The 20,883-nt window shown below is 40.8% G+C and overlaps 1 protein-coding gene across 1 annotated transcript in view; it reads right to left on the reverse strand.

Annotated features, from left to right (window-relative positions):
* Window positions 1–3,827: 3,827 nt before the first annotated feature.
* Window positions 3,828–20,883, reverse strand: part of CCDC88C (coiled-coil and HOOK domain protein 88C) — a 125,443-nt gene continuing 108,387 nt past the window's right edge. The window contains exons 25-32 of the mRNA XM_077820005.1: window positions 18,948–19,037; window positions 17,214–17,455; window positions 15,565–15,737; window positions 13,222–13,474; window positions 11,305–11,373; window positions 10,335–10,403; window positions 8,972–9,273; window positions 3,828–6,251 (exon numbers count right to left, since the gene is read on the reverse strand). Of these exons, the coding sequence (XP_077676131.1) occupies window positions 5,244–6,251; window positions 8,972–9,273; window positions 10,335–10,403; window positions 11,305–11,373; window positions 13,222–13,474; window positions 15,565–15,737; window positions 17,214–17,455; window positions 18,948–19,037 (2,206 nt within the window). The 3' untranslated portion in view covers window positions 3,828–5,243. The remainder of the gene's footprint in view (window positions 6,252–8,971; window positions 9,274–10,334; window positions 10,404–11,304; window positions 11,374–13,221; window positions 13,475–15,564; window positions 15,738–17,213; window positions 17,456–18,947; window positions 19,038–20,883) is intronic.

The following is a 20,883-nucleotide window of genomic DNA, read 5'->3' on the forward strand; positions in this document are numbered from 1 at the left end:
TGGAGGGGATGAAATCTAGGCTAGAAGTAATCGAAACCTTGAGAAGAGCAGTGCAGTCAGTTTCTAGTACCTTGTCCATTATAGAGATGAAATGACAGTGGCACTGGTAATTCATGTGTTAACTAGAGTGGTAAGAAGGCTGCATATCAAAATTATTCAATTTAGTGAAATATTACAGTGAAGGTGTTTTAAAACACATAATTCTCCATGCAAAGGCCTAATTCAGAAGCTGTATTTGAGGCAGACCTATAAAAAAATGACCCAAATAACTTGTTTCTATTCTAAGCTGAGCAACTATATTGATGATACACAAGCATGTGCTATGCAGCAGTTTGAGAAAGTGATTTTAGTGAGCACACTGACCCTAGAAACTGATTCTTTCCCACCCCATGCAGTTCTTTAAAAAAAAAACAACTTCTATTCACCCTGCACAAGAAATATTATGCAAAAACACAAGTTATGTAACATCAATGTATCGATTACTCAAAATTCATAAAGGCACCTGTGCAGCCAATAGACCAAATTCAGAAGTGATTTATAAAATGGTGTCAGAGTTAGACTCTCCCTTTATGCTAATTTACACCCCTTTACATTCAGGCTCCCCTAGATCTATTCTCTCCATGTGTTAAGGATTTGGAGTGTAATTTACACCCTAAGCAGCTGGATTCTTTATATACACCATGTTATAGCTCCTCAGGGAATAAATTACCCCCACTTTAGACTTCCTGACACATGGGCAGAGTGAGTGTGAACAGGCTGAAGAAGAATCTGAGTGAAAGGGAATTTAAGTTACCCACCTTATGCATCACATTTGCCTCTGGACCAATTACAGCTTTACAAACTGTGCTGATACAAGGTCTGCTTGGGGCATACTGCTTGCTTGTCTCCATTCAATTTTGTATTACCATGATACAGCTTCTTGCTTCAAAGCCCTGCATTCGGGCTAAAAAAACCCTAAAATCTCCAAGAGATTTTCTCCTAAAATCAATTTTCAAAATTGATTTTCTCCTAAAATCAATACGTGTTCCCTGATCCTTGATGGTTTAACGTTTTTCACTCCTCAGCATACAAATTTGAAGATTAAACGGCATTACATAAATACACAGTGCTCACACACAAAAATTCAAATAACCAAAGAAAAAATATTTCTAATAATTCACAAGCACTTGCAGCTTTTTTTCATAAGTTCACAAGGAATTTGAGAAATGTTTGTAAAATATATATTTAAAGATGCAGGAAGACAATCTTGGGAGTCCCGTAACCTTCCAAATGCCCTGCAGAATGGTAAACTAATCATAATTTTAGAAACAGCACAAAGAGTTTGCTTCAGTGCATTACAAACATCTTTTTCCTGCTTCCAATTCAATAGTCTTTGGAGATGCCTTAGTTTTTTTCATTTGGTTCTCAAGCTGAAATATCCTGCTGGAAATTCTCATGGCCTTCTTTAATAATAATTATTATTGCACTGTTCTCTCCTCTTTCCCATACACTCCTTACATTCAGCTAATCCATAGGCTGTAAATCATTCCATGATTAATTGGAGATTCCCTCTGCATGCTTCAGAGATTTTCCTGTTTTAAAATTACTTACTTTAAACGAAATTAAAAAAGAAAAAAACCCAACCAACTCTCACCTACCCACAAACCAATTGGCTGATCAGAAATAATTTCCAGCTATGGGGTGTGTGTCTGTCAATGTTCTAAACATACATGCTTTGTCCATTTTTACAAAGAGCTTCTACACTGCACTCCTTTATTATGGGAAAAAGTAACTTACATCTGGTATTCTGCTTTTTCAATTTCCTACACTTTAATCCCAGTTAAACTCAGAATAAACAGGCTGTATATTTGAAAGCCAACTTCAAACTCTGGGGCGCAGGAACAGAATATCCATTAGAGCAAACCCTCCTGTTACAAGGTTGCTCCTTAGAGGAGCAGGGCTTTACATTTCCTAACCAGGCCATACTAGATGAGATAGCATCAGTGAACAACATGTGTTTATCAAGAAGTACTGTACATACGAGCTGCTTTTTTAATTCAAGAGATTAACAAGGTCACTCAGGTGGTGGTGGTTTTTAAAATAAAAATTACTCACTTATATTTAACAGCCTCACCCATTTCTGCGTATGAGTGCATTGCATAGTGAGAGTATTTCCATGGGCACAAGGCTTGACTACAAATCTACTCACACTTATGGACAGATTCTCCAGAGCTCAGCAGTCAAGGGGTCGATCTCTTTGGAAAAATCTGTCCACTTATTTGGGTGCCTAACTATGAACAGCATTTTTTTGGAAAATCTGGCCCTTACTGCAAAACATGATCACCAGAGAGAAAAAAAAAGCCATGACTATTGCTCTCTCACAGTCTGCTACTTAAGAGGTGAGGGGGCTATAAATTTACTTTGAATTTTTAAAGTAACAAAGCAAAATAAAAGCAACCCTTTCTAAACCTCACATCTCATTTTACACCCACCCACTTCCTAGAACATAGAATGATAGCTATAAGGAAGATAGTGGTACTATGGAAATTAAAGCAAGGATGGATCTATTAAATCACCTGGTTCACGTCCCTGTCAGCACTAGAGACTGTTCTTCCTAGTACTTTTTCCATTAGTTTGTATTAGGAAATCAGCTTATCTAGCCTATTTTAAAATTTGTCAAGTGTTGGGGATTCCACTGCTTCCCGAGGGAATTCTATTGTATTGAGGCAGGGGATTCCCTGTCTCAAAGGCCTTTTCAGAGGGAGCGAAATGTTCCAAGTGCTCACCCTGAATAGAAAATGAGTGGACTGATATACTTGTAGCAAAGATTTTATAGCCACCAAGTCTATTAAAGATCAAGTGATAATGATGTATACATTGAACAGACTGCTGTATAACATCCCTATAACAGAGCACTCACCTTTGCCTACTCACTCTTTAATGTTAATTCTCTTGATAGTTTGAGTGCTACAGCACAGGATATTAGGCTCACAGTGGCTTTGGTTTTTAAGACCACTTTAAGATCTAGTCACTGTTACAATTTGCGTTTTTAAAGTTATGTGATGCACTTAGATATGAGATAGAGGCAGTATAAGTTTAAATAAGACAAATAGGGATTAAAAACACCTCACATGCCAGTTTAATAAATAATTAGAAACATTGTTTTTCAAGTTGAAGAGATCAAGGCTGTGATGAAACTCGTGTGTCCTCATCAAATCAGAGCTGCTACAATGACTGTAATCTCGCAGATAGGGTTCTAACTCTTTAGTAGTTTAACCTGGAGGTCAGTGAATATATCCAAGCAAACTCTTGGATGAAGGATTTTTAAAAGAGGAGAATGCAGTAGATAAAGACATGCCTTTTTGGAGTTCTAGACTGAAATAGCAGGGAATGTTGCAAGTCACTTTACCAGTTCCTCAGTTTGGAGATAATGTTTATCCACGTTTGTAAGGTGCTTTGAGATTGATGCATGAAAAGTGTTATGTAAATTCATACCTGTTAAATATCAACAATTGTGCTTGGTGTTGTTTAAAATGATCTCTGCTCACAAATGCTTACATCTAAGTGCCTGATCCTACGAAGGCATGCCTGTCATTTAATTCATAATTTGTTGCCCTGAAGCCCTCATTAAGGAGATTACAATCTAAACAATATCAATTTATGATAAAGCTAATATGGAAATATTGTACAGAGAAGTGTGACTATATTGTTTGTAATACTTTTCAGTATTAAAATAAATTTACACAAATCTCCCAGACTCAGATCTAGCCCCATCTCTGTGAATCTGGGATTTTCTAAAGGAAAAAATATATCTCACCAATTTTTTTTTAATCTTTTATTATAAACAATCCTGTAGTTTTCAGAATGTGATTGCTACATACTATATAACAAAAACATTCCTAGCTGACCTAATATCAGTTTAAAATTGCTTACATATGTCTTTTACTATATTAAATCAGAACCAGTGTAAGGAAAATCTTAAAATTCTTTAGGGATTTAGTCTATCATAAGGAAAATACCTTTACAAAACGAAATAGAATTAAAGACACACGTTTCATCATATATACATAAGCAGCTGATGAAACTCCTGACAGACACATATGAGAAATTTTATTTGAGCATAAATAGATTTTTAAAAGTAGATTTCTTTCTCATGTATATAACATTATTTTGGTTTCTACACTGAACAAGTTCTTTAAGACAGAAACAAAGACTTCATCATATGGGAGAGATTCCTGTATATTACTTAGGACATGGGCAATCATGCACATGAGGATGCAAGAAGAAGTGATAGCACATTTATTAATACAGTTTACACAGCACTCCTGTACAATGATTTAACTTTTCATTTACATGTGTACAAGTCACCTTTGTACATGGGATGCCATTTTTGCAACGCCATTGAAATCAGGCATCTCCCTGAACAGGCTGTATCAGTTCCAGTGTTTGTATAAAAGATAAAGCAAGTGTCAAAAGGCAGCACCACTTAGCTTTCAGAATCGAGGATCTGCTGAACTGTGCGTGTAGTGCAGGCAGTGAGGCAAGTACACTGACCTCTTTGTGTTCAAACAGTTCCCAATGTGAACGGTTAACATGGGACTCTTTAATTCTAGTCCTCCTATTTATAAAATGCAGCTGTTACAAACATAATTGCTTTTACTTAGACCCACTGCAAAGCCATACACTTTTGCCCTTCAGCTTTTCTTTAAGCTACTGCAAGCGTCTGGTTCTTTTCCCCAGGGAGGAGTTTGGATTTTACAAGATCTTTTATGCTATCTTAAGCCATTTTTCAAGATTAGGGCTGAATTCAACACAGTTAAATATGACCCATGAATGTTTCTTTAATGCAGAATCTGGGGGAACATGGGGGGAGGGCAGTATGAAGATAGGGAGAGGGGGTGACCAATTGTCAGAGAGTGGTGAGCCCTCACAGATCCCCTTGTCTTCAGCTGGATCTGCGGGTGCTCAGCACTTCTGAAAATTAGGCCGAAAGTGTTTTGTGGGAGTCTATAAGAGGTCCACTTTGTTTTAGGCACTATAGTGTGAAAGGAAAGGCCCTGGTTTGGCTGTTCAGGTCTTTGTTTTAACCGTGAAAATGTCCTTTGTTCCATTAAAAACCAATGGCTGGAAGGCATTTAGACAAACTAGAAAATGAGGTGCAGGTAATGCCTTTTAAGACCTGCCACAGTGTCTAGACAAACGCCACTACCAAATTCCACCCAAATGTCACTAGCTTAAAACATGTTACCAAGAGAATCAAGGAATTACACACATCCATACTCATACCAGACAGTCTGCTGGTCCCCATGGGGATCTGGAGATCCAGGAGTGCTCCTGGAGCTGCCCCCTCTGTTGGATTCCTCTATTCCCCCTGCACCAGTGTGGTCTTCTGGTGACCTACTCTGGCATTTGATAATGAGGGCATCACTCCGACTTTGCCCTTGGGTAACATCGCCCTCAGTGTTACTAGAGGCAGCTCTGACAGGAGTCACGGTGGCCACTTCCCCGGAGCGTGGGGCTGGCTTGGATTTGACTTTAGCCGGTGTATATTGTGTGGGTGGATAGTGTTGCCCAGGCACTGTACTCGCTCGTTCCTGCTGCTGCACACTGTTGGCAGCGGCGGAAGACTGATGAAAAGAAAGAGGCCTCTCCTCCTTTGGAGGTGCCAGAGAAAGACGTCTCACGTCAAGCTGCCGACAACGGGAATCGACCCCTTGCAAGGTGCACGCTGCCTTTGCAGACTGTGGCCTGTCTCGTACGGTAGCATGAGAGCCTGGGGGCACAGAGAGCCGCAAGGTCTGACTGCCAGAGTCTTTGCCAGCACGCACATCTGCACCCAGCTTTTGAGGGCTCTCCTGTCTGTATGTCTCGGGGCCTGTGGCTCTCAGGAGGTCTGCAGAGGCCAGACTAAACGCTCTGCTCAGTGAGGCATTCCTCTGGCTCATCGTACTGGTCTGCTGCGGTTGTGCCATCTGCCTCAGCCCATTGAGTGGCTGATGTGGTAGTGTGGGAGGAAGTTTAAGAGATCCTGTGGAGTTTGCCAGCAGCTCAGATTCAGCTGGTCTAAGGTTGGGTTTGACATAGTGTCCAGGTTTAGCCACTCTCCCCTCTTCACTGGCAATGGTCATTTTTATAGTTGGTGACACATAGCTGGTAGGCATCTTAGCTGTCTCCTTTCTACCTGGCTGACCCAGCTGGTTCCCAACAGGAGGGGGTTCATTTGCTTTTTTAAAATAATCACTCAGCAAGTCATCTCTGCTACTGGAAGTGTCCTACGGGGAGAAAATACACACATGGCACATTAAAGGCAACACTGTTATAAGGAAAATGCGTTCAGTGAGCAATTTTTCTCTCAAGGATGTCACAACATAATTCCACACATCAAGCAACCCAGGGATGAACACAAAGTAAATGTACGAGAGAGAGCACATGGCACTATGTACAACATGCCTCACCTTCAAAGCGCTTTATGCACTAATTGGTGTGTCAGTGTCAACTTTTGAGGGACCCTCAACATCTTATATAAAACCACTTATTTCGTGCCTATAGCTGAGGGCACTGGAGGAAAGAATATCTAAATGCAGATCAATGAGTTACATGATGACTATAATTAGATTGTGACAGCCTTATTTGCCAGTTTAATTGTCACCAGTTAAAGAAATTCATCTTGATAGCACCCTGGGCTGCAGCTCTTTTGCTTCATTTAGTATCGGCCAATTTAGTGCACATCAGTGATTGAGCGTTTGTCATTTCTAGAACGCAGGCTGTTACGGACAACACCTTGTTCCAATATTAGTGAAACAACAGGTGATTACTCTGAGTGGACATGTGCTAGCAGCCTACTATAGGGCAATTTCATTGGGCTTGGGTTTTTTTGGACCAAGGCCAACATACTGCACATATTAGATGCTGTATGTACAATAGATGAATGATTGATCATCCAGAAATTAATGTGCAATATTCTGAAGGCAAATAATTAACCTGGCCATAAAATAAAATGTACAATAAATACTTAATGGAGATGGACTCATGCAAAACATACGGATGACACTATCAACTGCTGTTGAGGTATTAGTACAAGGCATGCTGTGAACAGTTAATGGGCATGTTAGTTATAAAAAGATTGTGCTGAAACAACCTGATGTATTTCATTTCTTTGCTCTTCTCTGGGGTAGTACGTCATGGTTTAATATAGCTTTTCATTTCACTAGCGTTTACAGAGAAGGTTACTTCCAGTAGCAAAACCCATTTTGCTCATAGTAAAAAGTAATAGTTATAAAACAGCAGCTCATAATTCCATACTGTGTCAGAAGCATTCCAGGTTCAATCAAATGCTAAGAGTCTGGGTTATTTTTTATGTTAGTCTAAATCTCTGTTGTGCATGTTAAAATTAGAGGGCCACCATATTGTGCTATTACAATCCTCCCACCAAATAGGGGCTCATGCTCAACACTAGAAATACTTTAGAAATCATTAATATGAGTAATTTGTCTACTTTAGTTTTTAAACTAAAGTGGTGATGAAACATTAAAACAAGCTTCCATAGGCATTAACGTGCTTGCAGGCTGGAGTGAGGGGGTGAGCCGTTAACTGCACAGTGATAGCGATGGATACCCTGGGGATATACAGCGAAGTTGCTCTCCTACTCCCCCTGCCAGTTCTGTGGCTCACACTGTCACAACACGAATGACTGAGGACTGGTTCGACTGAACACGAAGGTTCCTGATGTAGGAAATGAGATGGGAAATGGCAGGAGGGGTACAGTGCATCAGCTTCTAACAGAAATTGGTGCAATGAGATAATTTCGGTCTCATTTAAGATGTGTCGCCGCTGAAAAGGAACAAGGATGACAGAAAGAATGAAAATGGAGACATGAATCACATGGTTACAGACAACGAGTGTTTTGCATTCAACTAATTTACACCTAGGGGACTCAGAACAAGGGACTAGGGTACATTTTAAAAGGTTTGTCTTAAACATTGAGGACCAAAATTCACTGATGTCATAAGAGGGTGGGACTCCGATGACATCAGTAATGCTACTGGGCTGTTGATGTACCATTAACTTTCACTCACTTATGCCAGCAGTGAATTTGGTCTGAAGACATCAACATGTTTTGTATTGCGACATTTCACAAGACTGATATGCACCATCACTAAGCGATACAAGACATTTACAAACAAATGCATATTATTTCCTATAAAACATCTTTAAGAGCATAGTGAAATACTGTAGGATTGATTTCACCAACAGCACAACAGTACCACATGGTTCATAGAAACAGATAACACAATCCAGGGGAACAGAGACTTCCCTCCCCCAAATCCTTAATAAAATCCCCCTGAAAAAATTGGATCATGAGGATTTTTTTAAATAGAGCAGACCTTCTTTAAGATGCTCACTTTATCATTCAATTAATGATGCTCATCAAGCTTCAGTTTTTGGCAGAGTTTTAGCAGCCAAGAACTGTATCAAAGGTTCAGATGATTAAAATTTAATGCTGTAGAATACTGCACAGAACAGTTACTAGCTCACAAATAATTAAAACTCACCTAAACTTAGAGCTGGTGGAATAATGGGAAAGTTTAATCACAAAGAATTAATTGATGAAAAAAATACCAATATTCCAACAAATATCACTTGCAATGAATTATTTCACTAGTTCTAGCTACAAATTTAAAAATAAACTAAGAGGATATTTGTGATGTATTATCCTTAGGTTTTTTTTTTTGAGGGGGGGGATGTTCGCTTAAATGCTGATTTCCAAAATTCATAGCTCACAATGAGCTTTGTGTAGCTCGAAGGCTTCTCTTTCTCTCACCAACAGAAGTTGGTCCAACAAAAGATAATACCTCACCCACCTTTCCTCTCTCATGAGTCTCACAGTCAGTAGTGAGAATCTCACTGTATTTCTTATTTTGTCCCCTCCCTGTCAGAACAGCTTGGAATATTTTCATGTCACCTGAGATAGCTATAGTTTTATTTTACGTACACTCGGTGGGGATAACTTGTTGGTCTCTTCCAGAAACTCTTCCAAAGTCACCATGTCATTGCCAGGAGAAGCAGATCGCTGCCTGCCAGCATAGGATTGGGTTGGGTTACTCCTCTGAGGTATGTCGTAAGAGATTGAGCCATTCCTGTGAAGGGAGGGGTCTTGTCTGTTGTTAGAGCTTAAGATGGCAGAAGTGGAATGACAGATGTAGCTGTCTCTGGGCAAGGCAGGTGTGTCTCTACTTGGCACCATATCTTCACTGCTGAGGCTCTCAGATCTGCCGTGGATATGATCTGAAGAACCTGAGGAGGGGAATATGCAGCATTAAAAACACTTATTTTCCTCTATTTTAGCAGAATGTCAACTCCCTACTGAGGTAAGTATGTATGATTCAGTTCCTTTTCCATGCTGAATATGTCAACTAAAATTGGACTTTACAATCATCATTTCCTCCTCCCCAAAACCATACGAAATCAAAGATTCAGAATACCAGGAACAGTATATATTCCAAAGCTTCGAAAAGGAATCCAGTTAAATGAGCCGAGGTACTTGCCCCCAGAACAGGAGTAAGAAGTTCTACTTCATGAGCCAGATTCTGAGCCACAACAGAAGAGCACACAACAAAAGTCAGCTTTGCACTATCTTGATCTCGGGGCTGTGGTGTGCAGGGCCAGTCCTCAAGTACAAGGTACAGCAGCCTTGACGCTCCTCTAAATTATGCTGGTTGCTAATGGTCCTAGGGAGTTGAAGCAGCCACCAGGGGGTTGGTACAGTGTGGTAGCATCCTGGCCACATCCCTTCCTATGGCCAGGCTCTTTGCTAGCAGCAGGGATGACAGCTGAGCCTCTGTGTCAGCTCTGTGGCACTAAAAGAGCCTCCTAGCCCTGGCTTTGTGCCAACTTGAGAGCCAGAATTTGCCAGTGAGGCAGCAAAAAGTGGCTTCACCACGTTTAGCCTAATAGGTTTATCCTTGTCAATAGACAGAACTCTAGCAACTCAGAGGGCATGTTTATCTTATGAAGTTGTGCACAGAATGAGAATGCTGGAGAACTGCTTGCGTATACAGACAGAGTTTAAGTCTGGACTTTCATCCATCAGAATACCCCAAAATGATGCCTGTGATATGGCAGAAGAATTGGTCTCTCTCTGTCCTAGAATTCAGGCCATGTTAGTCATGTTCACACTTTAAAAAATTATTCTTGCTAGCATTGTTTCAAGTCTCTGGGGTAGCCAGGCCCCTGCTCAGATTACAAAACCATGTTATTTGTTCAAGCCCAACTGGAAAGAAAAGAAAATGCTTTGCATGCAATTCAATTTCATTTCCTGTTCGGCAGAGGGCACCTCAGCTCTGAAAATATCTTACCTTTCAAGTTGAGAGGTGAACTATTGCTGGATGCATTTCGACTGTTCTCTAAACTATTTGGCTTGGAAACTGTAAAGAAACAGGAATATTAAGTTCATGAGCACATAACAAGGTCAAAAGTGCCTAAGAGCCCAAGTTCCATTGATTTTCAATGAGACTTTGGATGCTAAATGCCTAAGTGACTTTTGAAAATATGACTTTGGTACTTTTGAAAATTTTACCAGAATGTGATGTACATCAAGTGAGAACCTGGACACAACACAAATCAACCCTATTCTTCCTTTTTCAGGATGTTTAAGAACATCTCATTTTCTTACTACCATTTGGTGCAGAGAAATGTATTCTTCAGTTCGCTTCTACAGTAATTATGTTTGCCACAAAGAGAAATTTTAATGATGAAAAGGGCTAATGTGATGTTACGTTTGATATACTAAGGTAGTTTTTATTGGTCCAACTATGAAACATGCATTTTTATTTAAAACGTTTTCTCTTTCTTCTCCTCTATTTTCAAGATCCTTTTTAGAGACGAGCTAGTGAATTTTTAGTGCTGTTAACCAGCTTGCAAATTCAAAGTCCTCCAGGAAGGGACTTATTACCCAGAGCTGTTGCTACCACCCCCGAAGAAATCTACTACGGCTGATTCCTTCCCTCACTGTGATATGTAAATATTGATCTTAAAAATCAGTGCATGCACTGAACATGCTGCTGCTGAGGCAGGTCAGTTTGTCTTGATTAGGAATTTCTTCTTTTTTTTTTATAAGTTTTGTTGGGAAATAATGAATTTTTTTTTAAAATCTTAAGATATAAATAAAACATTTGGATCTAAAACCCTAAAGAAATTACTAATAAACAATTTCACATCATTTTATAATCCGGGTTTAACTATAATGGCCTATGGGGGTTTGTTTAGACATTATGAAGCAGGCCCCAATATAGAGGGTTAGTGTAATCTTACATTCCATAAACTTACCATGTTGTCTGTTTCTTGAAAACTCTACCTCAAGGGATCGGTCACAAAGATTATCCTCTGAATTATATCCTGGAAAGAATATAAGATTTAGTAGGTAACATTAAGTTTAGGAAGGTCAATCCCAAAGATTTGCCTTGAACAGACCATTACAGTGTAAGTGGTAAAGCCTGTTGAATGACTTTATAAAGGTTACATGGGAGAAGTATCCATCTCTTTGGCCACCATTTTGAATCAATGGGCCCACAGTCAAGTTGAGTTGGAGGGAAAGACTAGTGCGTTGTAATGTGACCTCCCACATGGTAGCTTTGCTGGTGTAAAGAAGCCCTATAACTAGGGCCTTACCAAATTCACAGTCCGTTTTGGTCAATTTCACAATCATAGGATTTCATGATTTTAGCTATTTAAATCTGAAATTTCCTGGTGTTGTAACTGTAGGGATCCTGACCAAAAAAGAAGTTGGCGGGGATGGGACGGGCACTTTCAAGATTATTGTAGGGGGGTTGCGGTACCGCTAGCCTTACTTCTGCGCTGCAGCTGACGGGGGCGCTGCCTTCAGAGCTGGGCAGCTGGAGAGCGGCGGCTGCTGGCCAGGACCCCAGTTCTGAAGGCAACGCCGCCACCAGCAGCAGGGCAGAAGTAAGGGTGGCATGGCACGGTATTGCCCCCCTTCCTTCTGTGCTACTGCTGGCGGGCTACTGCCTTCAGAGCTGGGCACCCGCCAACAGTCGCCGCTCTCTGGCTGCCCAGCTCTGAAGGCAGCCCAGAAGTAAGGGTGGCAATAAAATAACCTTGCGATCCCCCTGCAACTCTCTTTTAGGTCAGGACCCCCAATTTGAGAAACGCTGGTCTATCCCATGAAATCTGTACAGTATAGGGTAAAAGCACACAAAGACCAGATTTCATGGTCCGTAACGCGTTTTCCATGGCTGAGAATTTGATAGGGCCCTACCTATAACTTATCAAGGGGACCACTGTGTTACAGCTAGAGCCCTGCACGGATATAAAAACGTGGATCCTCATCCACCAGAATCAACATGCATCCAACCCATCCGCTAGCCGTCTTTTATGTGTATCCACATTTGCACCCGCAGCAGCAAGCCATCTTGCAACGGCTAGCGATGGGGAGGGTGGGGGAAGGACCAGAGATGAGCGAGCGGGGGGTGGGGTCTTGCAGGGAAGAGGCGGCACAAAGGTGGAGACTGGGGGTAAGGGGCGGTGCAGGGCCGGGGTCTTGAGGAGAAGGGACGGTGCGGGGGCATGGGGAAAGGGGTGTCGCATTGTGTGCTGCTCCTGGGGACTTGCAAGGGATGGCAGCAGCAGTGTGTGTTGCATCACAGTGGGGCGAAGAGGTGAGGCGCTGGGGCCCCACCTGCTCCAATCCCTGTAGCTGGGGGCGGGCTCCGCTGTCCAGCAGCTGGCGGGCCAGGAGCGCAGCCAGTGCTGCCAGGACGAGCCATGGTGGGGACGCTGGCACTGCTGGAGGGACCCGAGCTGCTGGACAGGAAGCGGTATGGCGAGCGGGTGCTGGACAGCCCTGGCTCCGGCTCCAGCCTGCCGCCCAATCCCAGCCACTGGCCCCAAGTGCACTGTGCCCCCAGGGCTGCCCAATCTGGATAACATGGGACACCAGTGAGTAGAGCCCTGTGTGGCTGTATCTGCATCCGATCCACTATCCACAAAAATCATCTGTGGGTATCTGCATCCGGGGATGCGGATATCCGCGAATATGAAGCGGATATCCATGGATTTGCAGGGCTCTAGTTATAGCATGTGCTGAGCTTCTGTAATTGTAGAAGGCCTATTATGTACCTTGCAGTATCTGTTATGATGGGAGGTCACATTACAGTGAAGTGGGGCTCCAAGTACTGGGAGTTGGACTAGCTGTAGATAGGCTAAATGCAAGCTTGCACCACGCACCTTTGGGTTTGCTTTGGTGCCTGGAAGTGGGAGTAGAACTTGAAGTGGTCACATGGATGGCTGAGGTAGAGTAAGTTCTGGAACCCAGCTCCATGCAGTGCTTAGTGGCAGAGTCTGCTGAATTTTCAACATTATCATTGCTGCCTCCACGTTGGGAAATTCGGTTTGGTTTTAGATCCATTAATGCTGAGCAGGGGAGAAAGAGATAAATAAATGAGGCAACAGAGGACAACACAGTCAAACATGTATCTATCTATCCACTTTCATAGACACAACAAGCAGGCACACACACAAATGCACAATAGAGGCGCTAGTTTTGCAAGCTTTTCAAGAACCAGTTCACTCTTGGGGAAGAGATTTCTGTAACCAGTTTTGTGATCCTATGTCTGCTCACTAGGAAGCTTTGGAGTGACAAGGGCTAATTTAGTGTCAGTAGGAAGGTTGTTTTTATACATGCAACACATATTGTGAAAGGAAGAGGATAGACACGGGAGCAAAGACATGAAAGCAGAACAAATAAGTGGGATATGAAATGCCTTAAGGTACATTTTATAAGCACTTGCTTCAGTAATAAAAGGGAATAAAGCTTCGATATATTGACGAGTCAAAGCCATATTCAAAACAAAGGTTCCTGATTTTAAAATCGCCTAACAGGATTCATGCAAAGATATACTCTCTGTCCATACAGAATTCTGCTGTGAGAAGAGCTCAGACTCTCCGGAGTGCTTAAACTCTCCTCCTTCAATGCACTGATTTCTTAAACAGGATTTTTGGTTAACAGCAAATACTGCCTGCTAAAATATTAAACACACCTAGGTGGACAGAAAGTCTTTTTTCCAGTGATGAGGTGGAATGTATTAAAAAACCCCAATTAACACAGCTGATACATATTTTAAGGCTCAAATAAAACAGAGCGAAATTTAAAGCCTTCATTTTAGAAAACAGCCTTGATGAGAAGCAAGATTCTGGTTTCCTAAATTTTTCTGAGGTTAATTAATGGTAATTAGATACTGAAAACAAAGCAGAGCAAGGTGGTCAGAATAAACAGCTGGCAGGGACGAAACAAAACCGGTTAGTTCAAAGGCACAGGGCAGCAACACAAATGTATTAGAGAAGGTGGACGAGGGTACTATTGGGTTATGCTGTTTCTGAAAGTTTCTCTCAGAAAAAAATGTCTTTTATAGCAGAGGTACAGTCTGTGTGTGCTTCCACAGCATGAAGTCTACACCATTTTTATTCTCTCCCACATTTTAGAAGTTTATAGCACAGCCATAAAAATTGTTATGGGCTAAAACTTGCCATGCAAGTCAATATTTCAAATTGCCTTTGAAAAATTAATTTAGTCCCCTTCAAAGATGCTGAATTAATAGCCCTGGAGACTGATGCTCTCTATTAATCCAAAGAGCAGGTAGCGACAGTGCAAACTTCTCTATGCTGCTGTGCCAGTGTGCTCAGCTCTGATATGGAGGAATCACCTCTGGGAGAGAAAGGGGAGTTTGGCCTCTCTGCTGAGCATGACCACAAGGGCACCAACTGTGATATGGACACTTTCCAACAGGAAGTGGATTGTGACCTTGAGTTCATTTCACAAGCCACCAAATAGCAATGACAACTAGATAGTAAGGAGTTTGGGCAACTAAAAGAGATCAAATCACCTTTTGTGACATAAAAACACTCTCAAAAACCAAATGCTCAGAGGCTCAGATCTTACCCCCCAACTTTCATTCAAGATGAATTTTTACAACCAAACTTATAAAACTTCTAAAAATGGCTGTTTAGAATGCAAATGTTTAGACATCTGGAGAGTAGCATTGCTAATGAGTGCCACTATATCTCTAGATCTAGACTGCCTGAAAGCATAGAGAAATTTTAATAAGTTGGTAATCTTAAATTTAGCTGCACAGAGCACTGGAAAAATCTCCAAGATTTGAGTGTGCTTATATATTAGCTTCGTATTTTAGCAGGGATAATACATTGTAGGAAGCATAGCAAAAGCAATTTCCACATTTCAACTGGACATGATGCAAGTCTGTAATTGCAAGAAGACAATGAAGCCCACAGCAACTTCACTTACTTATAATGTGCACCACAGCCAGTATACATACGCATACTGTATGTCATAAGGTCCCCTAAAAGTATACTGCATTGAAGAAATGATCCATAGTGTGCAATAATGATTCATCTTCTACTGAAAAAATTAAGTCCACATTCAACTAATCTGTGCTTGTATTTAGTTTATTTTAAGGACATGCTGAGTGTTTGTACCAATGTGTGTGTTCATTTAAGCATGTGGGTTTTTTGTTTTAAACTTGAGAAATATATGAAAATAAAGACAAAGTGTTAGAAATCTCCCATTTCCGAGAAAGAAAGAGGTTCATTAGGAGAGGATGGGATGTCGGAAGAAGACCAGAACCGCAGACGATTAGTGAGAGACTGATGATTCGATGGAGACTTAGGAGGCTTTTCTTTGTCCTTGCTTTTGCTTCTCAAAAAGGCAATCTTTTTGCGTTGAGCAGCTAAATTGTTATCACCCAGGTATTCCAAAAAGAAGAAGAAGAAAAATAGTGAACAAAAAAATAAAAATATAACTAAAATGTCTTAAAACAGCTAAGTGACAACACAATCCAGTGAAACATGAAAAAGACTAAACTATGACTAAATAATGTTTAGGGAATCAGATTCATAATTAGTTAATACAGTACACATGAGCAACCTCTATCTAGAACTGCCAATAATGTCATCTGTGATAATAAAATGTATTATAACATATTATATATACACTTGATATTATTCATGTGCTTCGAAACATTACTTAGTGGTAACATATACAGCTTTCCACCACTGCAGTATCTGAGCACCTTCCATGTAAAATCAGTAGTAACAGTGAAGTCCTTAGAGGACTTCATGGAGTCTCTGGAACTCTGAAGGGGCCTGACTCTGCATTTCTTGCTCATCCCAAACTCTCCTTTAGGTCAGTAGGAGCTTTGGATGCACACAGATCACATTTCACATTTTCTGGAATTACACATGGCTAAGATACAGATGATTTTAAATATGCCTTTTCATTGTACATTGATCACAGACCATGCAGAACTGGGGTGGGGGATGAGGGGAAAGAGGAATTAAAACAATTAAAGACTTTTCTAAATTGCCATTTGTAATAATGGAGCCCTCCATTCTTCCCTCACCCCCAGCATGAAACCATGAGTGTAAGTTCTTGAGACCATTCAAGTTGTTCCTTGAAAAATATTCTTAGAGGACAAAAAGTTAAATGGAGGCAGATCTGAGCGATCTCAGTAGCAGCAGTGAAGGTTGGAGCGTTTTTTTTGCAAAGTTAATAATTCATTAATTTTGTGGGGGTTTCCATTAAAATTCTGCATTATTGGGAACATTTGATTCTTGTACAAAATAATTCTCCCAACTGCACACAGAAACAACACACTACACTAAATATACACGCACAAAATTATATTCCTTTTATATCACATTCTTGCAACATCACAGAAATTACTTGTTATAACTTTGCATTAGGAAACTCTTAAACCGACTACAAATGGAAACACTCCATTGTCTCCACAAATAATAGGCATTTATTAGAAATTAAAATTATTTTATTCTTCTTGCATTTATTTTCTGAGAGTGCCCTCTGCTGGTGCCAGACAATACCACACCAACAACTTTAACAACAGAAAAGGCTAGTGACTTACATAGTTTCACAGATGGACTTTATTTTCTTTTTGCAAGCTAACTTAATTTTGCCCATCATCTTATTAAGTAACATGCAACATATGCAGGGAAAATGTAAAACTGAAAAACAAGTCACAGATAAGAAAAACTTATAAATATAAATACTGGTTTAATATTAAAAGGGTATAACTCATGGTGACATAATATATTATATAAGAATCATGCCTCTTAAGCCTTCCCAGCAAATAAAATGCCTAGTGTGTGACTTCTATTTCATTAACTACCTCTCTAAGCCAGACACATACCTTTGTTTGAAGCTCCATTGTGGCTCACTTTCTCTTCCATAGAGTTTGACCCCAGAGAGGTGTTATCCAGACTCTCCTGCTGATGCTTGAATATCTGAGAAGCAGATGGAGATGATGCGGTCTCTGTGGAGTCAGAGTGCCATTGAGGACTCTCCACTGATGATATCAATCGCTCCCTTGTAGCCTCTTTCTTTGGCTTGATCAGTTTGACTAAAGCTCTGGCTCCAATCCAGTGGTTTTTCCTGTTAGAGGAACATTTTGATAAGGGAAGATCATAAAATACTTGAACATTTTTTCCTTGAAATCTAGAACTGTGCCACAGCTTCCCCTCTCCCCCCAAATTTTAAATTATGCTGAGAATTAAGGCAGGGTGCAGGGTCCCCAGAGTGTGAGATGTGGAGATCTTATCATCAAACACATGGTCAGGGAATGATTTCACAAAATGAAAGTGGCTGGTTCTCCTCCTTCGAGGTCAGTGTCAGTCAAGGGAAATATTTCTCCAGAGCTAGTGATCTGAATAAGGGGACTGTCCCACGGTTAGAAGCAAAACCATATGTGTGGACCCACATGAAACATTTTAATAGGGTAGGAGGCCTTGCTACATGAATAGGCTGAAAAGTTGTGAGATCAAGGCTTCTAACCATTAGTATGGATTGTCCAGTGCACTGGGCGTGTCAGACATTTATGCTGGGGTTCACACGGTTTTGTTGTTTCATTGATTTTTTTTAAAAGGCCTATTCCTCTGTTTGGACTGCTTATCCCTCACTGAAAGAGTAGCGCTGCTGCTTAATCATTGTTTGGGTCCTATTGTCTGTGATGCCAATTCAGTGTCAACGGGAAGATGCAGTTCCAAAGACAGACAGAGGTGGCTTTGTTGATTAAACCATCCCACTAGTCTGACAGCCCAGATTAGTGGCCATACACTGCTTAGCAGGTCCTCAGATCTGATACCCTAGCTTGAATTCGAGCACAGGATTTGAAACAAAAACTGACAGATTATATTGTGAGGCTTTCACAAACAGATTAAAGACCCCACCCTGATCAGCAATTCACCATCCTTTGGATACCAGGATCTTGTATGGCCCTCAGCACTGGAATACCTTGGCCCCTCCCATTACTAAAAAATGATAATGTATTTCTCTCTCTCCTCTGCTACCAGGAAGCAGGTTTAGGGAATGGTCTTTTAAATAGATGAATCTGACATTTTACTTAATAAACAGTCACTCAGGCCCCGCTTCAGGAAAGCATTAAAGCACCAATAGAGGCACTGTTCTGTCCCCGCCCCCCAGCTCCCTCACAGAGATGGGTTCTGCTGCTTGAAGCTCACTCCTGGAGGAAGAAGAAGGTATTCGTCAGGGCAAAATGGCTCCCGGTAGAAGCTTATATTGGCTCAGATCCCAATATGAAGTTACTGAGACTCCGCATGTGCACTGGAGTCTATGTTAGCACATGCTAAACAGGATTTCAGCTTGAGTCAGTTAACTTTTGTGTGGATGTCCAATGGAGTGTGTGGGGGACAATGCACAGGCTCCCATCAAGAAGAATATCAATTAAAGCTAGAGGCTTCTGGGGTGAGAGGAGGACAGCGTAGTGATGACCAGAGGCACCAGTTGCTCTCTTTGTCACATCTCCTGGCAGGGAGTCACAGGGTTTCAGTCCTCTCCAGCTATGAAGATCCCCTTTTGTTCTCAATTCTGTATTGCAATAGTGGCATGGAAATGGAAGGGAACTTACTTTTTTGGAGCAGGATCATAAAACTTGTACTGATCCATTATCTTCTCTTCTAGTTTTTCTTTGTGTCTCCTTAATGTATTTAATTTATCACTGTGAAAATACAAAAAAAAAGGTAGATCTTGAAGGATTTGCTTGGATTTCACCACAGTGACAAAATGGAAGGGCAAGGCCAACAGTCACCAGGAGAAGAGGTCCTACAGGTTAGAGCTTTACAGATCAAAAAGTCTTCTTACCCAGTGCATTCAAGCAACAGAAGTAATTTAACCCTATTGATCTTATTCACTAACTGTCTAGGAAAACAAAACGCAAACACACCTTAATCTTACTGACATGTCAGTTTGATATAGTTGTCATAGATAGAAGGTTCACCAGTTATGGTCTCAATAAAGAAAAGATAGATAGTAGGAAACCAACATGCCTTGTATTTTGAACAATGCCAATGTTTTCAGAGAGTTGTGCTACAATGCTAAATTATTTCTCCCAGTTCTTTTAGCTACCATTTAATTGACATGCTAGCAAATCTACAGGCACAACTTTTCTTTTCAGAAGCTGGTCTGGTTTGTCTCTATCATATGTTCATCCAGGTGTTTTATTTACAAACACTGTTTCAATAATTTTTGCTGGTACTGAAGTAAAACTCAGTCAGTTATTCCCAGGATCACTCCTACCTCCTGGGTCTGTAAATCCAAGGATCTACCCTAGAGAGGAACAAGAATGTATTTTGTTCATCCTCACTGTAGTACAGGGAGAGCCCATATATCCCTGTGAAGATTAGATTGTTTGTAGATGTAAAATAGAAGAAAATAGTGCCATACTTCAGTGAATCAGTTTAAAAAAAGAGGTTGTGAAAGTGGATGAAGAACTTGGATCCTTAGAGACTCTGTGTCCTTTAAAAGAATATTGTGTTGAATATTTATGGAAACATAAATCACTAAAATGAGCTTAAATATTGCTTAATTGGTGGCAACCCATGTTTAGTGCCTGGAACACATGCTATCCTCCACTCCTCCAGTATTCGCAAAAAGAAAAGGAGTACTTGTGGCACCTTAGAGACTAACCAATTTATTTGAGCATAAGCTTTTGTGAGCTACAGCTCACTTCATCGGATGCATACTGTGGAAAATACAGAAGATGTTTTTATACACACAGACCATGAAAAAATGGGTGTCTATCACTACAAAAGGTTTTCTCTCCCCCCACCCCACTCTCCTGCTGGTAATAGCTTATCTAAAGTGATCATTCTCCTTACAATGTGTATGATAATCAAGGTGGGCCATTGGGTTGGGGGGGAGGGAAGAGAAAACCTGGATTTGTGCTGGAAATGGCCCACCTTGATTATCATACACATTGTAAGGAGAGTGATCACTTTAGATAAGCTATTACCAGCAGGAGAGTGGGGTGGGGGGGAGAGAAAACCTTTTGTAGTGATAAACACCCATTTTTTCATGGTCTGTGTGTATAAAAACATCTTCTGTATTTTCCACAGTATGCATCCGATGAAGTGAGCTGTTGCTCACGAAAGCTTATGCTCAAATAAATTGGTTAGTCTTTAAGGTGCCACAAGTACTCCTTTTCTTTTTGCGAATACAGACTAACACGGCTGTTACTCTGAAACCTCCAGTATTGTACTTATTTTAATGAGAGACTACAGGTTTTTGTTAGCAGATCAGCAACTTCATTCTTAAGTTCCTTCAGAGCTCTTGGATGCTGCTCTTTTATCATCTGGTTTTAGTACCTCCTGTTTTCACCCCTCAACATCTCACAGTACCTCATCTTTATTACTTGAAAAGAGTTGGTCTAGGGCATGGGTAGTCAATTATTTTTTATCAAAGTCCAAATTTCTTGGACAAGGCATAGTCAAGGTCCGCACTCCACAGAAACATTTTTCACACCGTAATAACAATAATATGTCAATAAAAAGATTTCACGGTCCATT

Source organism: Eretmochelys imbricata, chromosome 6, assembly GCF_965152235.1.
Source record: "Eretmochelys imbricata isolate rEreImb1 chromosome 6, rEreImb1.hap1, whole genome shotgun sequence".
NCBI lineage: Eukaryota > Metazoa > Chordata > Testudines > Cheloniidae > Eretmochelys > Eretmochelys imbricata.